Source organism: Taudactylus pleione, unplaced genomic scaffold (assembly GCF_031769625.1).
Source record: "Taudactylus pleione unplaced genomic scaffold, aTauple2 ptg000100l, whole genome shotgun sequence".
NCBI classification, from domain to species: domain Eukaryota; kingdom Metazoa; phylum Chordata; class Amphibia; order Anura; family Myobatrachidae; genus Taudactylus; species Taudactylus pleione.
In genome coordinates this window covers 15,334,884-15,359,206 of record NW_028284502.1, presented here as the reverse complement: position 1 = coordinate 15,359,206, position 24,323 = coordinate 15,334,884, and the positions used below count along the sequence as shown (strand labels likewise).

General features: G+C 45.4%; 1 protein-coding gene across 2 annotated transcripts in view; it reads right to left on the bottom strand.

The window, feature by feature from the left end:
* Positions 1-24,323, bottom strand: part of KIAA1549L (KIAA1549 like) — a 248,584-nt gene that overhangs the window by 8,812 nt on the left and 215,449 nt on the right. For both annotated transcript variants that reach the window (XM_088470490.1, XM_088470491.1), the window contains one exon: positions 22,517-22,614. In XM_088470490.1, the coding sequence (XP_088326616.1) occupies positions 22,517-22,614 (98 nt within the window). The remainder of the gene's footprint in view (positions 1-22,516; positions 22,615-24,323) is intronic.

The window sequence follows — 24,323 nt, the reverse complement described above, 5'->3', positions numbered from 1 at the left end:
GAGCAGAATTGGGTACGGTTTGGGGGCTCACTTTGGTAGGTATAAATTACTTGCATGCGCATATCATATACTGTAAATGTTTTTTTCCATAGAATTCTTCTGATGCGATGGACAGTTACCATCGCATCGCATGTTGTTTTTGCATAAAATGAGGGTATAGAATGTTTGCATTTGGCCAGCAATGAACCCAGGGGGTCATTCAGACCCGCTCGCGAGCGGCAGTACGCTCGCAAGCAGGTCAATGTTCCCCACTGCGCATGCGCACGACGGAGGGAGCTCCGTCGTGCGCACGTGCGAGACCCGGACTGCGACAGCCAAGCTGTCGCTCCGGGTCTCGCACCAAAGGGGGCGTGCTGTCGATGTTGATTGACTGCACGCCCCCTTTGGTGGGCGTGCCTGCCAGACGGAGGCGTTCCCATGGTAACGCCTACCGTCTGAAGCCGGCCCCACTGACATCACTAGTGATGTCAGTGGGAGTGATTTTGGCTCTGATAGAGCCAAAATCACTCCAGGGCTTGCGGCAGCGAGACCCTACCGCAGGGTCTCCATCGCAAGCCCGATGGTCGCGATGGTCAAGACCATCGCGACCATCATCATGGACGCTCGCTATAGCTGTGGGTGGTAACCCACAGCTATGCGAGCGTCCATGAGGACGCTCCAAAAAAAGGTAGGAGGGCCCTGATTCAGAGAGAGCGCTCTGGTCAGAGCGTTCAGCTCTGAATCAGGCCCCCAGTTCCTTACAACAGAACATGGACATTGTTACCACCCCATCAAACTTCATGCACTTCCTCAAATAATATGGATGCACTCATAAAAAAAAGTTGCATGAGGTCACAAAACTCCATCAGTGCTACCAGACTGCAGTTTTGCAATTTCAAAAATGACCCTATAAAAGCAGCACCTGAAAATTCCACCGTGGACATTAAATAGGTAAAAGACTGAAGCAGTTTAAGAAAGATGAGATCCACACATCTTGGCTCATTCATTCAGACAGATATTATGCAAGACAATCATTGGAGAGCTACTGATCTCTATGCTGCATGAATTTGCTGGCAGGGCTATTGCATGGCGACAAGAGAACAGATATCTGAACACGCCATTTAAACACACTCCAGTTATTATACCTCATGTAATATCCAGCCCTCCTTCCCTCCCCTAAATGGACTGGCCAGCCCCCTCTCTTATTCCATGCAACCTTCTGTCCCAATCCAAGGCCTGTGTATTCCCTTATATACTGTATTGCTAAAGCTGTGTGTAATGCTAAAAACAGCAAGATCCATCTGCATTTGTCATTTCGTGCAACTCAGATTTACTAGGTCTTGTATTTGTACCTTTACTTTAACAATGTCATTAAGCTATGCTATAAGTTCCAGTAAGAAAACTGCTAAATTAAAGATGAAAAAAAAAAAAACCTTCTGCGAAGAATTTACCTAATTCCACATTTGGCTGCAGAATTTCCCAATGTTTCTCCTGTGGAATTTGGCCTAAAATTTGACAAATACAATTCAAGGCCTAGTCCTGGAGTATCAAATATGGCTCATCCTTGGCTCATCCTAGGGGATTTCAATGCATGGGTTGATGATAAACTCTCACACTTTGGCCTTCACCTCCTGTGCACAATAGATGCTCTGGATCCAGGGCTGTTGCTGCCAAATTACTTCTTCTGGGTAACAGTTTTTAGAAGTGGAAATGTTGTCCCTAGTAACCAATCAGATTCTAGCTATTATCTTCTAGAAGGTGCATATATGTGTGTTTCTGTGTATGAGTGTGTGTGTATATGTGTGTCTTTAAATGTGTGTGGGGGGGGTAATGAGTGCTGACAGGGTGAGTGAATGTGGTGATGGGTGCTGGGAGGGTGAAATGAGTAATGAATGGGTTAATTGGTGCTGGATGGGGGAAGTTATTAGGTGCTCAGTGGGGGTGCTAATGAGTGAATAGGTTGATGGGAGCTGTGTGGGGAGATCTTTAGGAGAGCTAATAGAGGGGATGATACTGTTACTAGGTGCTGGGAGGGTGGCATGATAATGGAAAGGTGAGGAATAGGTCAGTCGATTCTCAGGGGGATTGATTAATAGGGGGTTCATTGATTCATGGTTTCTTGAGGGGAATGGGTGATGGGAAGGTAATGTGTGCTAAAAGGTTTAATGGGTGCTGACAGGATGGGTGAATGGGTTGCTGACTTACAGACAGTATGTGTGATGTGGACATGCTAGGTTGGTTTAGCATGGCTCTGCTCCCTCACGGTTTGCAGATGGAAAAATGCACCCTGATCCCTTTTGGAGAGTTGTTTGGATTGGAAGAGGGTTGTGCGTGAGAGACTGGAGGTGGTCTTGGATGCTACGCTTCCAATGGAGATCTGTTTTCTGTGTGTTATGGGCACTAATTTGTTGCAAAATTATGTGTTGGAGCACTAATGTGTGGCATATTATGCATTGTGGCACTAATGTGTGGCATATTACGTTTTGTGGCACTGATGTGGGGTATATGATGTATTGTGGCACTGATGTGTGGCATATGATGTATTGTGGCACTGATGTGTGGCATATGATGTATTGTGCCACTGATGTGTGGCATATGATGTATTGTGGTACTGAAGTGCGGCATATGTATTGTAGCACTGATGTGTGGCATATTATGTGTTGTGGTACTGAAGTGCGGCATATGTATTGTGGCACTGATGTGTGGCATATTATGTATTGTGGTACTGATGTGTGGCATATGTATTGTGGCACTGATGTGTGGCATATGATGTATTGTGGCACTGATGTGTGGTATATGATGTATTGTGGCACTGATGTGTGGTATATGATGTATTGTGGCACTGATGTGTGGCATATTATGTATTGTGGCACTAATGTATGGCATATGATGTATTGTGGCACTGATGTGTGGCATATTAAGTATTGTGGCACTGATGTGTGGCATATTATTTATTGTGATACGGATGTGTGGCATATGATGTATTGTGGTACTCATGTGTGGCATATTATGTATTGTGGCACTAATGTGTGGCATATTATGTATTGTGGCACTGATGTGTGGCATATTACTGTATGTATTGTGGCACTGATGTGTGGCATGTGTATTGTGGCACTAATGTGTGGAATATTATGTATTGTGGCACTGATGTGTGGCATATTATGTATTGTGGCACTGTTTGGCATATTATGTATTGTGGCACTAATGTGTGGCATATTATGTATTGTGGCACTAATGTGTGGCATATTATGTATTGTGGCACTGATGTGTGGCAAATTATGTATTGTGGCACTGATGTGTGGCATATTATGTATTGTGGCACTGTGTGGCATATTATGTATTGTGGCACTGATGTGTGGCATATTATGTATTGTGGCACTTTTTGGCATATTATGTATTGTGGCACTAATGTGTGGCATATTATGTATTGTGGCACTGATGTGTGGCATATTACTGTATGTATTGTGGCACTGATGTGTGGCATGTATATTGTGGCACTAATGTGTGGAATATTATGTATTGTGGCACTGATGTGTGGCATATTATGTATTGTGGCACTGTTTGGCATATTATGTATTGTGGCACTAATGTGTGGCATATTATGCATTGTGGCACTAATGTGTGGCATATTATGTATTGTGGCACTGATGTGTGGCAAATTATGTATTGTGGCACTGATGTGTGGCATATTATGTATTGTGGCACTGTGTGGCATATTATGTATTGTGGCACTGATGTGTGGCATATTATGTATTGTGGCACTTTTTGGCATATTATGTATTGTGACACTGATGTGTGGCATATTATGGATTGTGGCACTGATATGTGTCATATTATGCATTGTTGCACTGATGTATATTAATATTATGTATTGTGGCACTGATGTGTGGCAGATTATGTATTGTGGCACTGATGTGTGGCATATTATGGATTGTGGCACTGATGTATGGCATATTATGTATTGTGGCACTGATGTGTGGCATATTATGTATTGTGGCACTGATGTGTGGCATATTATGGATTGTGGCACTGATGTGTGAGATATTATGGATTGTGGCACTGATGTGTGAGATATTATGGATTGTGGCACTGATGTGTGGCAATTATGGATTGTGGCACTGATGTGTGGCATATTATGGATTGTGGCACTGATGTGTGGCATATTATGTATTGTGGCACTGATGTGTGGCATATTATGTATTGTGGCACTGATGTGTGGCATATTATGGATTGTGGCACTGATGTGTGGCATATTATGGATTGTGGCACTGATGTGTGTCATATTATGGATTGTGGCACTGATGTGTGGCATATTATGTATTGTGGCACTGATGTGTGGCATATTATATATTATGGCACTGATGTGTGGTATATTATGTATTGTGGCACTGATGTGTGGCATATTATGTATTGTGGCACTGTGGCATATTATGGATTGTGGCACTGATGTGTGGCATATTATGGATTGTGGCACTGATGTATGGCATATTATGTATTGTGGCACTGATGTGTGGCATATTATGTATTGTGGCACTGATGTGTGGCATATTATGGATTGTGGCACTGATGTGTGAGATATTATGGATTGTGGCACTGATGTGTGAGATATTATGGATTGTTGCACTGATGTGTGGCAATTATGGATTGTGGCACTGATGTGTGGCATATTATGTATTGTGGCACTGATGTGTGGCATATTATGTATTGTGGCACTGATGTGTGGCATATTATGTATTGTGGCACTGATGTGTGGCATATTATGGATTTTGGCACTGATGTGTGGCATATTATGGATTGTGGCACTGATGTGTGGCATATTATGGATTGTGGCACTGATGTGTGGCATATTATGGATTGTGGCACTGATGTGTGGCATATTATGGATTGTGGCACTGATGTGTGGCATATTATGTATTGTGGCAATTGGGATCTCTCTGCTGTATTGGATGCCTGTGAGATCCATGGATGCTTGTCCTTAGCTGCTATAGGTATGCAATGGCTGCAATGGATACTATCACCTCTGTGCGTCTATGGCCCCATATACCATACTGACAAGCTCCTTGGTTTGACAACAGGAGGCTCAAGAAGAGGAAGCTGAGGTTGAAAATGTCAGTGAAATGCGTCAAGCCTAGCACAACTGTGACACAAACGGAATCTATGCAAATATATATCGTGACCATCACAAAACTTTTAAACCTTGTGCTAGTAAAGGAACGCCAACAGCCATCTGGCGAGGACTTCTTGCTAAGGACTGATTGGATTTATCTCTCCACACATTGGTAATACATTTATTAATTGCATACTTGCCATATCTAGATTGACTTTATCCATTTTCCATATCATATGTCACATCTTACCCTGCTCTCTATGGCTGGTCCACCAGAATAGGATTATCACATTGCATCCCAGGGATTGTGTTGTATTGGTCAGTACTATTACTGTCAGTTTTCATATACTTACTGTATATGGTTGTGAACAATTTTTATTAATGGGTCATTCCATGGTAACTCACGTTACAAAGTGACATAGCAAACAATTAGCAATTCATGTATACAGTTTTTTAAAGCATGATCTGTCTTATTATTTTCTCAGTAAATAAAATTTATGTCACATAAATTCATTTTGCTGTTATTGGCCATGCATATGCTTCTATGTCACTTTGTAACACTTTGGAATCCCAAATGAGTGCCAAAGTTCCATTCCTGTAAATGTAGGCCCTCTGACTTTTTGAACTAACTTTGACCCACAGAATGTAGAGAACTTTGTTGATATTACCCACAGCCCTGAGATCTGGACCCTGCCTCTACCTAGCTTCTAAGAGGGTGTACTGATGTAATTGGCCTGGCATTAGCCAAAATAGAACAATACTCTTTGAAAACAGGCACTTTTCCAGAAATACTAAAGGAAGCAATTGTTAGAGCTCTGCTAAAAAAAATACAAAAAAAACCTTATTTAGATCCCGACTGTAAAATCAACTACAGACTGATATCAAACTTTTCTAAAAAAGGTTATTGAGAAAACGGGTGAATCTCAACTGGAATCCCATCTGTCAATCTATGATATCTATGTTCTGATGACCATAGACAATTGTTCAATCTTAATCCTTCTCGATCTCTCCGCAGCATTTAATACCCTGCACCATGGGATTCTAATTGAGAACAAGTTCTGTGGACTAGATGGCACAGTTTTTAGCTGGTTTAAAGCTTTTCTCACTAGCAGATGACAGAGAGTACTTTCAGAAGTATACTCAGTGATATAATCAGATGTCATGGCCTGGTGTGCCACTGCTATACAGATGATATACAATTGTACCTGTCCTTTGCTACAGTTACTGAGAACACAATATCAATCTTACATGACTGCCTAGCTGAGCTCCAGGAGTGAATAAGTGCCAGGTGGTTGTCACTACATCCTGATAAAGCAGATGTTCATTTTATAGAAGCTCACAGTGAAAGGACAAGAATACATATGTGGAATCTTGGTTATGCCCTGGATTGTGGCTTGACACTTATACCCCTTTTACACCAGAGCTAAAACCCGGGTTATCGCAGGGTTAACCCAGGTAGCTCCTTGGTGTAAAAGGGGACAGGGTTGGATTCCCGGGTCAAGTGACCTGGCAATCCGACCCAGCTAATTTGCAGGTTTAACACGGGAATAACCCGGGAAACCCTGCAGTGTGAATGGCGCGCTCTGGGTCACAATGACCTGGAGCACGCCGCATGCCAATTGGTCCGGCTTCAGTGGCGCTTGGAGATGACGTCATCTCCAAGCGCCCACTTCAACGCCGGAAAAGCCGGGTCAATGCAGACCCGGTGCCGGTGTGAACGGCGCCAACTCAGGAATATCCTGGGTCAGCGCCAGGGAAATTCCGGGTCTGATCCGGGTTGGAACTCGATTCCAACTCCGGGTCAGACCCGGAATTTCGGTGTAAGAGTAGTATTAACCATCAGCTGGAGAACACAGCCAGAATCAAGCACTTAATTCCCTCAGATCTGCCTACAGTCATACACTAAGTCTCCCAGTAAACAAATTGCCCACTTTCAGCTTATACACAATGCTTCGCCCACAATTAAATCGCTTCTGCCAACATACTTCTTATTTGATGTGTTCTAGTTCTTTAGCTTTGCATAGAGGCAGTTTTCATGAAAATCGGTTCAGTCGTTTTTACGCCAACTCAGAACAAACAGACAGACACAACGTTCTTATTATATTAGTAAAGATACAGTATGTCTTTATGGCAGTGTTTCCCAAACTGTGCACCGTGGCACCCTGGGGTGCCTTAGGACACTTGCAGGGGTGCCTCAGGTTGGTGGTCCAGCACTAAATCAAATAATTTATGGACAATGTAATGTAAATATGTGGACAAAGAAGTGCAAATCTGTCCACCATTATATAACTGAGCCTAAGGAAGCTAACAGGTAAACACAATTTACTTCACTTTACTGCATTTTTTCCGAATTTCTCAATAACAAATGTTTGGCTTAGAGGTGCCGTGAAAACAATTCTGATACTCTAGGGTGCCATGAGTCAAAAAAGTTTGGGAACCTCTGCTCTACGGTATTTCTTTTTTTAAAATATATCTACTGTACAGTAAGCATATCAGCCACTAGATGGCAGACTTTAACAGGGAAAGGGAAGCAAAGATTTGCAGATGTGTTAAAGTGACGATTAAAATGCAGAATATCATTCTCAGTGTGACTGCAGTGCTCCGATTGCAATACACAGTTCTAACGCAAATGTTGCTTTTGCTAATGCATGTAAGGATATATCTAAAAATCAGAAGTAGCAGGCATTTTACAATGACAGTCATCTATTGGCCATATTGACCACTTTTCATACCCACCCCTCCCTGACATATATGAAAGGGAGGCGGGTGCAAACTGATGTTGCCAATTGCATTATACAATGGGAGAGATAACGATATGATTAAGCTAATTGTCTCATCACACCCATTAACAGTCGGGGATGCTGGGATGGACCATATGCAGAAAACACAAACCTAAAACAATGCACATACAATAGTGTATTTATGCACATTTGCTGAGTATGCACAATGCATCCAACTCTGTGTCAGTAGTATATGCCAGGTCTAAGCCAGATGTCTATCACATACATTATATACACCCGGGCAGGGCCCCCTCCTCTATAGCCAGTGGTGCAAGTAAGTAGGCTCTGCAGCTGTGCCAGAGTGTACTGTGCACGGACAGGTCTCCTGGAACATGGCACCCGCACCATGTTCCCAGTGATTTTTCCTTGGCTCATGCAGAAAACGCAGGGGAAACGGTCACTGCACCATCTTCCCGGAGATTTGTACAGCGCTACTGCTGCTGCCAATGTGGGACTCTGCAGGGGTAAGTAATGAACATGGGTGCAGGGTGTGCAATATAGGCCCCCTGGACCCAGTGTGCACTGTACACACTTACAGATACGCCACTGCACCCGGGCAGGTTATAAAGACTAGGGGGTCTATTTACTAAGCTGTGTTAGGAGCTTAAGTGAATGGAGATAAGGTACCAGCCAATCAGCTCCTAACTGCCATTTTTCAAACACAGACTGTGACATGGCAGTTAGAAGCTGATTGGCTGGTACCTTATCACCGTTCACTTTATCTCCTTACTCAACTTAGTAAATAGACCCCTAAAGGTTTTTAACATTGTTTTGATAGCAAAAAATAAAATTCACTATGAAGACACTCTGGGGTCTATTTACTAAGCAGTGTTAGGAGACAGAGTGAAAAGTGATAAGAAAGTGATAAGGTGCCAGCCAATCAGCTCCCAACTGTCATTTTTCAAACACAGCCTGTGAGATGACAGTTGGGAGCTGATTGGCTGGCACCTTATCACTTTTCACTCTGTCTCCTAACACTGCTTAGTAGCTAGACCCCTAAATAATAACGCAGAAAAACTTTACTGCCAAAAACACGTCCACAATCATATAATATAATCATAATAAATGAAGACAGCGCTGTCAGCTTCACAGGCCCATCAGCCAATCAGAAATGGATGCCTAGTGCTGTCAACCATCAGCATCACCATTAGTGTGTATTTACACCAGTCCGCAGACACCCATCAGTGATACAATTACTGACAGGCACATATACATCCCTGTGTGCCTCAGTCACAATTATCTGAACGTGTCCTTACTGTACTCTCCAAGCACAAGGAGGCGCCAGTGTCAGAACTGCATAGACATAGGTATATACTTTTTTTACAGTAACAGTTTGCATAGTTAATGCAAAATGGGTGTATGCTCAACTGCATTAGGCTACTCTTTGTTTACTGAGGTGAGTAGCAATGGTACATGCCCTCAAGCCTTGCAAACAGGCAGGCGTCCTTGTGGGAGATTAGCCATATAATTCTGTTGCCTTAAGGAAGAGCTGTACATCTCAATACGCGTTTGCTGCTGGAGCTAAAAGGGACCTATTGGACTTGCTGGAGAAGTTCTTAACCCCACAGGAAGAAAGGAAGATAAGGGGTATCCGGAACCTTCATCATTACGGTATATCCCAGGCTTTGGAGCATTTACTTCTAGTAGTTGGACTCCCTAAGTTCCATGCTTATGTTTTTTTATGCAAAATTGTATAGTTATATTTGAATAAATGTGTAATCAGTATTATACTATCACCACTATCCTTCCATTTTATAGGCTGTATATGGAAAACGAGGCATCCAAATGGAGGGAGAGTAGCCTGTTGAAGGTTCAAGGATTATCAAGAATATCTCAAGAATCTCTCAAGTATATGAAGTGAAGTGACCATCCTCTGCCTCCGAAAAAAAGCTTCTTAAAAACGAATTTAGTCTGTCCCGTTAGGGGTATTATACCAAACAATACACACTATGGGGGCGATTCCATTTAGAGCGTGGTGAATAGCGCCGAGACGTTGGTCCCGTAGCTATTCAATTCACTGCACTGTTTAGTCCGACTGATTCTCGTTAAGGCCCATATTCAATTAGAGGCGAAAAGTCGGAAAAGTTTGCCTGTCCGACTTTCCGCCTCCTTCGCCTGTTTCAGAGGCAAAAACTTTCCGTGCGCGTCCCCGCTTTTTGCCCTATACAATTCCAAATCACGCGAAAACGGAGAGTGGCGAATGCGGAACAGACGGAAAGCGCTGTCAGAAGTGGAGAAATCAGTCTGTACCCCAAAAAAAGATGCGCTAACATTGGGGATCAATCTAGATGTGTACTAATACCGCTAATAAAAGTGTTTGGGCTACTTAAGTTGTTTAAATTGCTTCTTATTAGCGTCTTTGTAAAAGTGGTGAAGAATGGCATAAAGCTGTATTTTTTTGGTGAAAATAAATAAGTACTCCAGTCAAATTTGGGGTACTTGAAAATGGGTGCTAGCATATTTTTATGTCTCTAACGTGAACTTATAAAAGCCTGAAAAACCACCCTCATACATGCACCTGCAATCCCAAAAACACTTGGCCCCTCTTTAGAGCACCCCAAGAAGTCTATTTCGCTAGTTTTTATAGTTTTCCCACACTTTTTACTTTTTCGCCCCCAAAACGAAAGTACTTTTTTGGGGTGTTTTGAGGTCATTTTTTTTTTTATTGTTTGATTTGTTCTTTGGGAGGCTGTCCTAAGGGCTCTGAGTAGTTTCCCCACGTTTTCACCCCAAAATATCGATTTTGCACTTTTTGTCTCCTGCTATTTATAGAAGATACTTTTCCGCCTATTACATTGCATTGACTTTAAGCTTAGGCAAAATCGTCCTGGAATTGAATATGGAGATACTTTGAAATCAGGCGGAAAGTCAGAATCCGCGGAAACTTATCTCCAAATGGCACTTTTCGCCTCTAACTTAATACGGCCCTTAGTCGAAGAATGCCAGTTCTCGTGACTTAACCTGGTTTAGTTGCGAGAGCTGGCATTTTCTGACTAAAGTGCCGGCCGTGAGGCTGTTAGCGCTGGGCTAAGCTGGAAAACAGCCTCGCGCCCAGAACTTTAGTCGGATTTCTGGGCCTGATTCAGACCCGCTCGTAAGCGTCCGCACGCTCGCTCTGAGCGATGGTCGCACAACTGCGCATGCATATGGTTCGCAATGCGCGTACGCAAACCAGTCATTGCGGTCGGAAATCGTGCGCTCGTAAAACACAGAGGGGCTGCTATTTTGAGTGACAGAATGTGCCATTTGTGGGTGGTAACAGGGGAAGGTGCTTGAAAACGGGGGAGTGGTTGTGCGAATGCAGGCGTGCCCAACAGTCAAAACGGCGTTTAATGGGAGTGCATGATTAGCAAAGGAGCGTCATCGATCACGTCACTTGGTTGTCTTTTAGCCTGAACTGCTCGCAGTGATTACGGGAAGTAATTCCTACCTCAAGCGCTGCGAGCAGTTCAGATGCCGTTCGATGTTCCCGATTAATAAAAAACAGGAGATAACGTGATTTGCGAACGACAAAGGGGCGTCTTGAAAAAATAGAAAGCGCATTTAGCGGACGCTTGCACAGACATAGAGGCGTCCTCACACCGCAGAGAGCGAGCGCTCAAATTAAATATCCGGCCCCTTTTTGAGAGCGAGCGGCCGCAAATAGCGTCCGGGTCTGAATCAGGCCCTCTGTTCGCACCCTCCTAATTGAATTGACCCCTTTAAGCTTTAGATACACTCCTCCTAATATTCTCCTAAATTCCCTTTCATTTATTTGGGATTCTTTAAAAAAAAAAAACTGAAGCCTGTAAGTTTTTAGAACATGCCAGGTAAAGGTGTAGAAAGTGAGGTCTGCCTCCTCCCCCACCCTAATGAATGCAGCATCAGAAACAAACTGCTAAAACAAAGAGGATGTCGCCGAAAGCGAACGGGGACCACATGTCGCCCTGTCTCACTAAACCAATTGGACTGCTCATGTGGAACACGCGGCCTTTGAGATCAGAGATGCTTTGACATTTCAGGCGGCAACTTTCCCTATTTCCTATTCACTTTCATGCTAACACTGACTGAGTGTATGTACTGCAGTTTCCTATTCAGAAAGTCCCAGCATTCTATAGCGCCCGTCTGAGTATTTCGGTGAAATGATATGTAGTAACTGAAAGGACAAGCTGCGTAATGTACAAATATGGCAGAAAGAGGAATATGATGCAAAGTTTTTGTGAATATGAGCCATGCAATGGGCACTGGTGCTGTAAGTTGGTGCCATTAAATTTTATGATCCCCATTAAAATGTTAACGGCCCACATTCAGGAGAGATAGCTGCATTACATTGGGCAATAGAAGTAACGTTATGTTCTAATCATTTAGCTTGTTGAAGCAGATCATTGCCATCATACTGATACCAATGATTGATACAGTGTTATGCCACATACTGAAGGTTAACAAGCTCTCCGAAACATCAACCTACAGTAACTCTTTTCATCCAGGAGATCGCTGTCTGCTCCCAAAAGTGATGCCGATATAAAGAAGGGAATAATCATTTATCCCAGGTCAATTCAGTCAGAATATCGATGCCAAGTCCAGGAGCAACAAAGCATGAGCAGAATCAGAATGTCAACATGTTCACAATGTCAGCATGTGAAATGTCGACAATCTACACGGACCGGCACCGGATGGTTAGGGTTAGGCTACAGAAAGAGAGGGACAGGGTGAGGCATTAGGGGGAGGGTTGGAGTTAGGCTACAGAAAGGGAGGGTTAGGTATTAGGGGGAGGGTTATGCTGCGGGAAGAAGTTAGAGTTAGGCTGCGGGGGGGGGGGGGTTAGGTTAGGCACTAGGGGAAGGGTTAGATTTAGGCTGTGGGAGGAGAGGTTCGGGTTAGGCATTAGGGGAAGGGTTAGGGTTAGGCTGCAGGGGGGTTAGGGTTAGGCATTAGGGGGAGGGTTATGCTGCGGGGGGAAGTTAGGGTTAGGTACTGGAGGAGGGTTAGGCTGCGGGGGGGTTGTGTTAGGCACTAGGGGAAAGTTTAGGTTTAGGCTGTGGGAGGAGAGGTTCGGGTTTTGCATTAGGGGAAGGGTTAGGCTGCAGGGGGAGGTTAGGGTTAGGCACTAGGGGAAGGGTTAGGGTGCAGGGGGGAGGTTAGTGTTAGGCACTAAAGGAAGGGTTAGGCTGTGGGAGGGTAGGTTAGGGTTGGGCTGCAGGGGGAGGTTAGGGGTAGGCACTAGGGGAAGGATTAGGTTACAGGATGGGAGAATAGGTTGAGGCACTAGTAGGAGGGTTAGGCTGTGAGAGGAGAGGTTGGGGTTAAGCATTAGTGGGAGGGTTAGGCTGTGAGAGGAGAGGTTGGGGTTAAGCATTAGTGGGAGGGTTAGGCTGTGAGAGGAGAGGTTGGGGTTAAGCATTAGTGGGAGGGTTAGGCTGTGAGAGGAGAGGTTGGGGTTAAGCATTAGTGGGAGGGTTAGGCTGTGTGAGAGGTTGGGGTTAGGCACTAGTGGGAGGGTTAGGGCTAGGCTGTGGGAGGAGAGGTTGGGGTTAGGCACTAGTGCAGGGGTCAGGGAACTTTTTTACCTTTTACCCCAAAATATATTTAAATACGCCAATGTTACCCCCTTGATTTTAAAGGAAGGAAATCATATAGTAGTGCCCTCATATAATGCCCCTGTAGTAGTGCCCCTATAGTTATGCCCCTGTAGTAGTGTCCCCATATAATGCCCCTGTAATAGTGCCCCCATAGTTATGCCCCTGTAGTAGTGCCCCCATAGTTATGCCACTGTAGTAGTGCCCCCATATAATGCCCCTGTAGCAGTGCCCCCACATACTGCCCCTGTAGTGCCGCTTCTACAAAAAAAAAACCCTTACCTTAATCCCCGCTCCTGCATCCGCCGCCGTCCTGTCCGCCCGGCTGCTCCTCGGAACTATGGGAGAGACGTCTTGACGTATCTCTCATAGTGCGCATGGAATCTGGAATTCAGAAGAGAACTCCAGCCTCCGGCTAACGTGGCGCTGCAGGGAAGGAGCCGGGCGCCCGCTGGTAATAACATCTCAGCGGGCGTCTGGCTTAGAGCCTCCCTGCGGCAAAGCCAGGAATGCATATGAATCATTCTATATTATACAATGATTCATATGCATGCACGGCTGTCTGTGCATTACCCCCAGGAATTAAATTTTTACCCCATGTGGGGTCATTTACCCCTGTTCCCTGACCACTGCACTAGTGGGAGGGTTAGGGCTAGCCTGTGGGAGGGGAGGTTAGGGTTAGGCACTAGGGGAAAGCCATGCAGGATCCTCTGGGAGTCATCTTGACGTCACCGCCAGATCCAGAAGACACTTCTGGAGCCGCCGGACTAGCCTATGAATGTCGATGAAATTATTTTGTAATATTATTGATTAAGAATTGATATGTAATTTTTATCACTGTACTTATTTATATTGTGAGAGTCACTATTTTTTATTTCTGAGAGTGATTATTACACCTCAGATGTAATAGTGTTCAAATAGGCTAAGAATGCTTTTTATAGTTCGAAAAAGAGTATTGTTGTCAACTTACAGTAAGAAGCCTGAAATAGAACCGTGCCTCTTATTGGGATTGTAGATTCTAGTTTATTATCATATAACACTGTCTTCTAAAGGCGCATATCCGCTACATGATATAAATTAACGATATCGTTATCGTTCATCATCCGCAATATTGTGCAGTGGATATGCCGGCAACAACCAGCGATGCGCGATCCTGCTGGTCGTTGTCGGCATCTGTCATCGCCTGAACCTACTGTCTACCCTGACCATATCGTCAGGTTGTGCAGGGTTGGAGATGAGGGAGTGTGCTGGCACTAAACAACATATCGTTCACTGTGGGTACATTATCCACTGCACAGTATAATGAACAATTGAACGATAATGATGCGGTTATTGTTCAATCGTTCTTTAATCGTGTAGCGGATATGCGGCTTAAGCAAAACTAACTGATGCGATTATAGTTAAGAAACCTGAATTAGTACCTTGACTAATTGGCTGTGTAGACTCTTGGTTTTAGTTATAAGACACTGTGGACCTGATTCAGACCCGTTCGCTAGAAAGCGCTGGCTCGTAGTGAACAATGTTTTTCAATCTGCACATGTGTACGCTTCGTATTGCACGTGCGTGAACTAGTACAAGCGATGGGGAAACTGTCGCTCGCCAAGCATAGACAGCCCAGCTGAATGAGTGACAGGTCAAGCCATTTGTGGGTGGCAACAGGGGCAGGCCACTGGAAACGGGGGAGTGGAGGTGCGAACGCAGGCGTGCCTGTGAATTTCAACGCCGATTCAGAGGCATACATAATTAACAGGCAGCGTCATAGGACATGTCACTTGCTTGAAATCTACACTGAAGTGCTTGCAGTCCTTGCGGCAGGGTATAGTCAACCTCAAGCGCTGTGATCGCTTCCGATGGTGCTCGATGTACCAATGGTTTCATGCACTTCCTGGAGATGATGTACGCAAGTGCGCGTCTTAAGACGGGTTGGTGGGCGGCTACAAACACAAACTGATCGCTCACCAAGACATAGTGGGCGTGTTTATGACGCGGCTGCCTTGACGTCACTTAGCTGAATTTCCATACGCTCGGAGCGAGCGAGCGCATCTAGTGAATGGGTCTGAATCAGGTCCTGTGTTCTAAGAGAAACTAATTCAGGTGGTTATAGGTCCAACGCAGGAAATAATTCATTTTTCTATATGCATTACATGCAGTGGCTATTCAAGGGGCGGGCTGGCAGGGCTATTGCCCAGGGCGCTGTGCCGCCTGCCTCTGTTTACTGCTGGGCACTAGGAGGATCCAGCACCATTTGCCTCTGTTTACTGTCAGGCACTAGGAGGACAAAGCAGCACTAAGACCCAGCGCCTCTAGGAGTCTCCTAGCGGTGAGGGGTGGGGTGATTGGATATAGAGGAGGACAGGAGGCATCCTCCCATCTCCACCTTTCTTCCTTCTGTCTCCCCCTGCCCTCCTGTGTTTCTCCGCCCCTCCCCATGTGCCTCCCATCCCCCCAATTCTTTCCCGTTCCTCCCGTCTCTCCATGTTCACCCGAGAAAATATTCCAAGAGAGGTCCAATGCGTCCAAGCTGGTTTTTTATGAGACATCATCAGTCGTTGTTGTGGAGGATCCTTGGTTCAGGCCTAGTAAGAGAATTGGTGAGGGGGGGTGGGTGAGTGGAAGTAGGTTGGTGGGTGACTGGGGACAGCCGGGGGAATATTGTCGTATATTTGTATGTGCAGGAGATTTTCGGACCTGATTGCATGATCTACCAAGTACATTATCCATAGGGTCTCCCCTAGAGATGCTTGAAATCACACAAAAATGTTGTGCAAGTCAAGTGTGGCAGTGGGACAGACCGTGTCTCACAAGTGTGATGTTTCAGTGATGAAATCTCCCAGTACCTATTTCACTTTACAAGTCAGTATTGTATTTTTATGTTCACATACTGTGAGATTTATAAGCTATGAACTGAGCTGGGACAACACCGGATAATTATTTCAGCTGTGCGGTTGGACTGGGAATAATTAGGAATCTATTTATTAAATAAACAAAAGGCTTCCTGCTGAAGAAATCAATACTTTTCTCTTCTCCTCATTTAACAAATGCTAAACAGCAGAGAAGTGACTGATTTTATCTATAATTGCATACTTGTGCCGCCCTCCAAGCTTGGAAATGTACCTTTGCACTTCAGCAATTATAAAGTGTTTGTTAAAAATATAACGCCATCTGAGGATGGCGTTATACTTACCTGAAGGGCTTGCAGCAGTCCAACCGCAATCTTAGTAATCTTCCTGCACAGTGCACATGAACAGCCTTACGGACTTGCACATGCGCAGTCTGAAAAAAATTTTAATTGTTTACTGCCTCCAGCAGGTACAGTCCAGAGAAATCTCAATTGTTACCTACAAATGCTTGGTCTTACCGACTCATGCATGCGCAGACCAAATAACAGCACAGTATATGGGGATGCGTTCAGAATGCCAGCGGACGGGATCCCGGACGTCGATATACCAACGCCGGAATTCCAGAACCCGTCAGAATGCCGACACCAATATCTAGAAGAGGATCAAGATCCTGACCGCCGGCATCTTGAAGGTAAGTATCCGTGTTAGCATTAGGTTTAGGCCGAAGATGGGGGGAGGTTAGCTTTAGGGATCTCCCAGGTGGGTTAGGCATCCACATGAGAGGGTTAGGGTTAGGCTACAGGCAGTGGCGGTTCTAGCTGCGGGCAAGCAGGGCTATTGCCCGGAGCGCTGCAGCCTAAGGGCGCAGACGAGGTATCCCCGCCAGCGCCGTCTAATTAGACGGCACCCGTCCGTGCTTGCCCGCACAATAGCCTACCGCGGTGGTTCGCCGCCGCTTCCCTTCCCTTCTACAGTGCAGCACCCCCCCATGGCATTCTGGGAGTCCCAGAATGCCAGGCGCGGCCAGCAGACTCGACGACGTCACAGGATGCGCAGGGGAGAGGCAGGCAACCCACCGGGACACGCAGAGCAGCAGCAGCTTGGCAGCGGTGAGTGTCACCTGAAGGCACCAACGGTCGCTGATAAATGTGCAGCGCTTGATTGGGCTAAATTCCAGCTGAACAGGGGTGACGGAGGTATAGTGTGTGGTGTCCAGGAATCCCTGGTCAGTGTGTCACCGGCCGACCCTTTTTTTCTGCTGAAGCCCGCCCTGCATATTGCATTCCCTGCAGTTGTAACTCTGTGAGTAGCTGGTGGAATTGAGTCACTCAGGCCGAGCTAAAGGAGAGGCTAATAGTTACCAGATGGTGAGTACAGATTTATCACTGATTGCATTTATTTTGGAAGGTTCTGGACATTTTTTTTGTATTGCTGTTTTGTCTTGTATACTTGTATCAGCCTATTTTAGTTTCATTTTGCTGCTATTAATTACCTGTGCGCACCAATCCCCTGTGTGTGTGTGTCACCCCCCCCTGTGTGTCTAGGTCTCATTAGTGTATGTGTGCACCTCACCCACAACCCTGTGTTTGTGTCACCCTCCCCCTTGTTACTGTTTAATCAATATCTGCGCGCCCCCCCTCCTCTACGTGTCTCCCTTACCCCTGATATCAGTCTATCTCCTGTGCCCATCATGAAACACTTTCCCATTTTCTCCGCATCCTTCTGCCACGTCTGCCCTGCCATGGATGTCACTGAAGTACTGCCAGCAGCAGATCAGGTCCTGAGGATGGCAGGTCATTTTTTATATTTTTTCCCAATAAAGCCAAAGGGGTACATTTTCTAAAGTGAGAGTTTTTAGAAGTGAGTTTTAAAAGTGATGTTGCCTATAGCAACCAATCAGATTCTAGCTATTATCTTCTAGAAGGTACTACTTAAATGTTAAGTAGAATCTGACAGGTTGCTATGGGCAACATCACTTTTAAAACTCTCTTCTCTAAACTCTCACCTTAGTAAATTTACCCCAAAGAATCTTACCGCCATCGATAATACTGGTGGCAGTGAGAGTCACCATCACAATCAGTGGATCCTTTTTATCCATCTCCGGCCACTTTGTGGTAAGAAGCCTATAGGCTTCTATATGAAATGCCATCTATAGGCAATGCCATCTAGACATGGCATAAGCTCTGAAAAGTTACACAGTCTGGAGCTTAATGCATATGGACACATTGCAGCTCCATACAATTACTGTATATTGTATGGACCTTTTTAATACATAGGGGATCCATAATTATTGCTGTAAACCGGCGAAAATGGCAGTTTTCGGAGGTTTGACCACATTTGTTGCATTGATATGTCCTGGCCTATGAAGCTTCACTGTTGTGCAGTATGGGGAAGGGAAGCAGGAGCATGCACATGCTCAGGGCACCATGGCTCCACGTTACGCCTCTGAGTGTTGCACACTGTTCATGTCCCCTCATTCCCTGCAGCTGCAGCGTCTGCTGTGACCGTGTTGCCTGTCATAATGTGTAAGGGGCATTACTCTGTGCGGCATAATGTGTACGGGTATTACCATGTGCGACATAATGTGTAAGGGTATTACCATGTGCGGCATAATGTGAAAGGGGCATTACCGTGTGCGGCTTAATGTGAAAGGGGCATTATGGTGTGTGGCATAATGTGTAAGGGGCATTATGGCATGGCATAATGTGTTAGTGTGTTAGAAGGAGTACTATTGTGTGGCATAACCTGAATGAGCTCTGTGTGGTATGACATACAAACTCTGGCGGTGCCATATTCACAAACTGTGCTGCTGTTCCTAATCCCGCCCAGTCCCCCAGAATGCCGGTAGTGCTGGGCGTGACGACGTCGCACATGGCATTCTGGTAGCGGCTGCATCCACCTTCTGCTGGGCGTTTCCTAAAGTGATGAATGGGGGCGTGTCAGAAAGCACACTACCTATTGGGAGCGCGACGAGCGCAAGAAAAACACCCTCATTTGTTTCTGCATGATTTTTTTTTTTTGGGGGTGGGGGGTGGGGAGCGCGCCAAAAGGAACTCTCGCCCTGAGCTCCACAAGGTCTAGAACCGGCCCTGGCTACAGGGAGGGGGAATTAGGGACCACTGGGGGGTTGACCTGACCTCGCCGAACAAGCTGCTAAACCTCCTGACACCATCTAGTACTCTGCCAGCATATGCAATCGCAGGGCCTTAATTATGCATGCCCCTGTAACAGCGTTCAAATGCATAGGCAAGCCTGCGTTCCACCAACCACCCCCAGTCACTTAATGTCAATCACTATTCGATTGGAATGCATTCTCACTCACTTCTCGATTTTAGCGGCCAGTTCACGCACGCAGAATGCAAACATCGACCGGCTGAATGCAATCCAACCTGAATAAGGCCCTTAGTGGTCATCGATGTTACACTGATACTGGGGGGAGAGCGGAACTCTATTGCTAGAGAGGTTGGTTTACACAGGACTTCTCTGGTGGGTACAATTGTGTTAAATAGTGACTACTGTAACTCAAGGGGCCAAAGTCGGTGAAAAATGAATAATTTTCAGTAGAATAAACGAGCTACAAAGTATATAGAATACTTAGGGCTCAATTATGCAGGCAAAACCCAAAGAATTTTGTACTCAAATGCAGAATTAAGTGACTATTTATTTGCATACTTCTGAAAATTCCACCTATCTTTAGTCTCACCTTGTGCTAGCTGCTGTGATGATCCTATTAACTTTGGAAATACTATGCTGTACTTTGTGTTATAAACGAAAGGACATGTATTTAGTCTTCCAACTAAGTATCATGTACAAAAGTGCAAAGGTTGTTTTATGTTGAATTGTGGATAGGTTGCTTTTTGTAAAATTTTGTGCAAAAATTATTTTCTTTAAAATTTGTGGGTGAAATTGGCAGCATCTGTTCGGATACACGTGATTGTACCGTCCAGCTAGGGGAGTTGGGCGGATCCAGGCCTTGATTCAGAGCCAGACGCTCTGACCAGAGTGCTCGCTCTGAATCAGGGCCCACCTCCATTAATATGGAGCGTCCTCCTGGACGCTCGTATAGCTGTGGGTCACCAACCACAGCATATACGAGCGTGCAAAATGATGGTTGCGATGGTCTTGACCATCGTGACCATCGGAACTGCGAGTAAAAGCCTGCAGTTGGGTTTCTCAACCGCAAGGCCAGGAGTGATTTTGGCTCTATCAGAGCCAAAATCACTCCCACTGACATCACTAATGATGTCAGTGGGGCCGGCTTCAGACGGTAGGCGTTCCCTTGGGAACGCCTCCGTCTGGCAGGCACGTCCACCAAAGGGGGCGTGCTGTCAGTCACCATCGACAGCACGCCCCCTTTGATGAGACACTCCGAGCGAAGGAAAGTCCTTCGCTCCTCGGGTCTCGCGCATGCGCACGACGGAGCTCCCTCCGTCGTGCGCATGCACATTGGGGAACATCGACCCACTTGCGAGTGTACTGCCGCTCGCGAGTGGGTCTGAATGACCCCCCAAATCTGTTCCAATTTATGGGTAAGTACAAAGCCTTTCAATTCCTCCCCCCAAGGCGCAAGAAACCCAACCCTGTATATAGGGCCTGATTCATCACAGAATGCAATTGCAACAGAGGTATGCAGATCGGCCGATGGTGCGTACTGCTCATGTGTATGCACCGCAGTGCGCAGGCCAGTATTGGAATGGCACTGCGATCACGTAAGCAGATACAAAGCCAATGCAGAGTGAGTGACGGGACGTCAGCGTTTGGGGGTGGTGACGGGGGAGTGGTCTGAGAAACGCAGGCGTGCCTAAATTTGCCACTGCGACCGCATACGCAGTTTGAGTACTCACTGCGTGCAATGAGGCTTGCAATAACTGAGACAGGTCAGGGCTGCTGTAATTCTGCGTGAAGAGCCGATGTTACCGATGTATACTCAGGACTGCGAGGTCGTGCGGATGTGAGAAAGCGGTAGCGTGCGTCTCTATGCTAGCTGAGCAGTTGCAGACATTAGCATATTTTTCCAGAACTGCGTGCGTAATCGCAGCTGCCATCAAATAGCGATCCGTAATGAATCAGTCCCATTTAACGTGTAATATATTTAACTCCTTCAGTAAGAGCCTGATTTAGAGACGGACGCATTGTCGATGTTTACGCAGTGGAGCGATTATCGGTAATCTGTACATACGTCTGAGTTTCATTACCATTGGCACTCGCAGTGAGAAGTGACTGACAGGCAGGGACCTTTAGCGGGCGGCAATAGGCAGAGTGACAACTCAAATACAGGCAGGGAGCGTTTTCAGGGCCTGCCTCAGCATGAGATCCTGTACGCAGAAAAAAAGGCTCCAGGATCGTAATTCAGGCTGCCATTCTGAGCGACCACAGGCTTACTCAGGAGGCCGATTATCGATTGCTCTGCGACTGATGCTGCATCTTCGGATTTGCAAAGCTGCCAGTGAGCGTCTCAATACAAGTCCAGGCAGCTGCGACATATTTTCGTTCAGCTGCGACATACACATTAGCAGCAGCAGTGGCGGCGGCATTAGCCCACATCTCCGATCAGGTACTAAGTTTGATACCGCATATAAAGTAAGCTGCACTTTGATATGACATACTGTCTATATTTACCTATGTACTCCTAACAGAAGATTGGGCATGCACCATAACATGTTCTATGTGGATACATAAACACACTTGCAGAAAAAAAGCAGAACACCGCGGCCTTTTGTTGCTGTTTGTGAATGACCCTAGGGAGTAAATTTACTAAGATGGGAGTTCTATTTAAGAAGTGATGTTGCCCATAGCAGCCAATCAGATTCTACTTCTCATTTATCTAGCACCTTCTAGAAGATAATACCTGGAATCTGATTGGTTGCTATGGGCAACATCACTTCCTAATAGAACTCCCATCTTAGTAAATTTACCCCTTAGTGACTTAGATTGGCCTTTTCTTTGCACCATAATGAGTCAAACTGAGGCAAGCAATCTAGAAAACGTTTGTTAAAGATGTGGGGGCACATAAACTCATTTTTATTGTGATTTTTAGGATGAGAGCAATGTCATATCTGTTGCTGGCCCATGCAGCAGAAAGGCTAGGGACAACCACAGAAAATATATGGCAGGGTGTAATGAGCATCTTGTAAATAATTTTCCTCACAAACACAGTTATTTTGACAACCCAGGTACATTTCGTCCACCACACTGCAACACATAAACAATATTTTCTGAAGTATAATAAAGAAATACATTATAAAAGAGATTTACCTCCTTAGAGAGGGAACTGCAACTGGACCTGTCCTAGGAGGTACTGGAGGTGGAGGAGAACCCGTCCCCATTTCAGGTAGCTGGGAAAAGCGGTAGGTCTGTTGGAGCAGAAAGACAAGTAGATGCAGTAGTATATAGTAAGTAGAAGCAGTCTGTATTTGGTGTGGACGTGTCACCTACATACAGTGCAGGTACTTGTGAGGACTGATACACCATGCAGCCTATGAATTGCTAGCAACCAGCAACATCACAGGAGCCATGCATGGTATAGTCATGAGATATTGGTTCCCAGTGTTTTCATAGGCTACTACCTCACCAATATTAGTTCAACCCACAAAATGTCTGCCTCTACTGCATTTAGGATACTGGTCCGATGTAAGGCCTCACCACTTAAGTGGGAACAAAATAGCTTATGATCAATAGTAAATATGTGTCCAAATCACTTTCAATCTATGTGTCTTTTTTCTTTCCTATGTGCTTCCCAGTCATGTATTTCTATCATCAGGCAAAGTTGTGCCCAGTGCAAAAAAAACACAGTAGACTTGTCTCATACAGTCCCCCAGGCATATTTAATTACTTCATGCACCTCCCCTTTAGGTGATACCAAACTGCAGTGGGCATGGTGAAGTTTTTTTGTGTCCCCGTTGCCCCTCTCACTGGGTGGGGCTATGGTGACACCCTATGAACCAAGATCCCTGGAGGGTGGACAATAATCCTTGGGTGCCCTCGACATTCTGGGAGAGCAGATGAGTATGGTCCTAGGACAATAGAATGAACAAAATCTGCCTGACTATATAAATACATGACTAAGGGGTATATTTACTAAGCAGTGTTAGGAGACAGAGTGAAAAGTGATAAGAAAGTGATAAGGTGCCAGCCAATCAGCTCCCAACTATCATTTTTCAAACACAGCCTGTGAGATGATAGTTGGGAGCTGAATGGCTGGCACCTTATCACTTTCTTATCACTTTTCGCTCTGTCTCCTAAAACTGCTTAGTAAATAGACCCCTAAAGCTGGGTACACACTGGAGCGATGTGCATTCATTTTCGACATTGGAATGAAAGCCCTTGAATGGAGGAGATTACCCATTCACACTTGAACAAGTTATTGAATGACGGAACAATCACTGTTCCATCCTTCATAAACCGTGCGTTCTTTGAACGCCGTTGCAGGGGCGTGCATAAATTATCCACTGCGATGCCTTACGTAGCCTGAGGCCTGATAGCGTTCGTGGTTGTTAGCAATTCCTGAGTAAGGTCAGAGCTTGTGCAAGTGTGCGTGAGACTGCGATGGTACTTGATTGTACCGATGTTTTCGCAGTCTTGCTAAACATTACAGCTGTGTGTAAGGTAAAGTGGGCATCCTTATGTAGTGCTGCAATGGCATTGCGATCGCAATGGATTAGCATACTATCGCAGTTGAACTGCGAGCGTAATCGCTATTGCATTCGCAGTTGCGATCCATTATGAATCAGGCCCAATGTTACATGCGACCTCGGGAAAGCGTGTATTGAGCGCACACACTGAGTGATGTAGGCAATTTGTCGTTACGAAACAGCAAATTGGCCCGACGTCGCTCCAGTGTGTACTCGGCTTTAAAAACCCATACGAACGGGAGAAATATTAAGGAAAGTTTTACAAAGACAATAAATAATACATCTAATGGTGGAAAACTACTGAAATCTTCAACTGTAACCTTGTTAATCAGACAGAAGATTCCTTGCGTGCTCCTGTATGTGGATGTGTAATACTGGCACAGCATCTTGCAGGGTAGATTATTTATATAACACTGGAGCAGCCTGAGCAA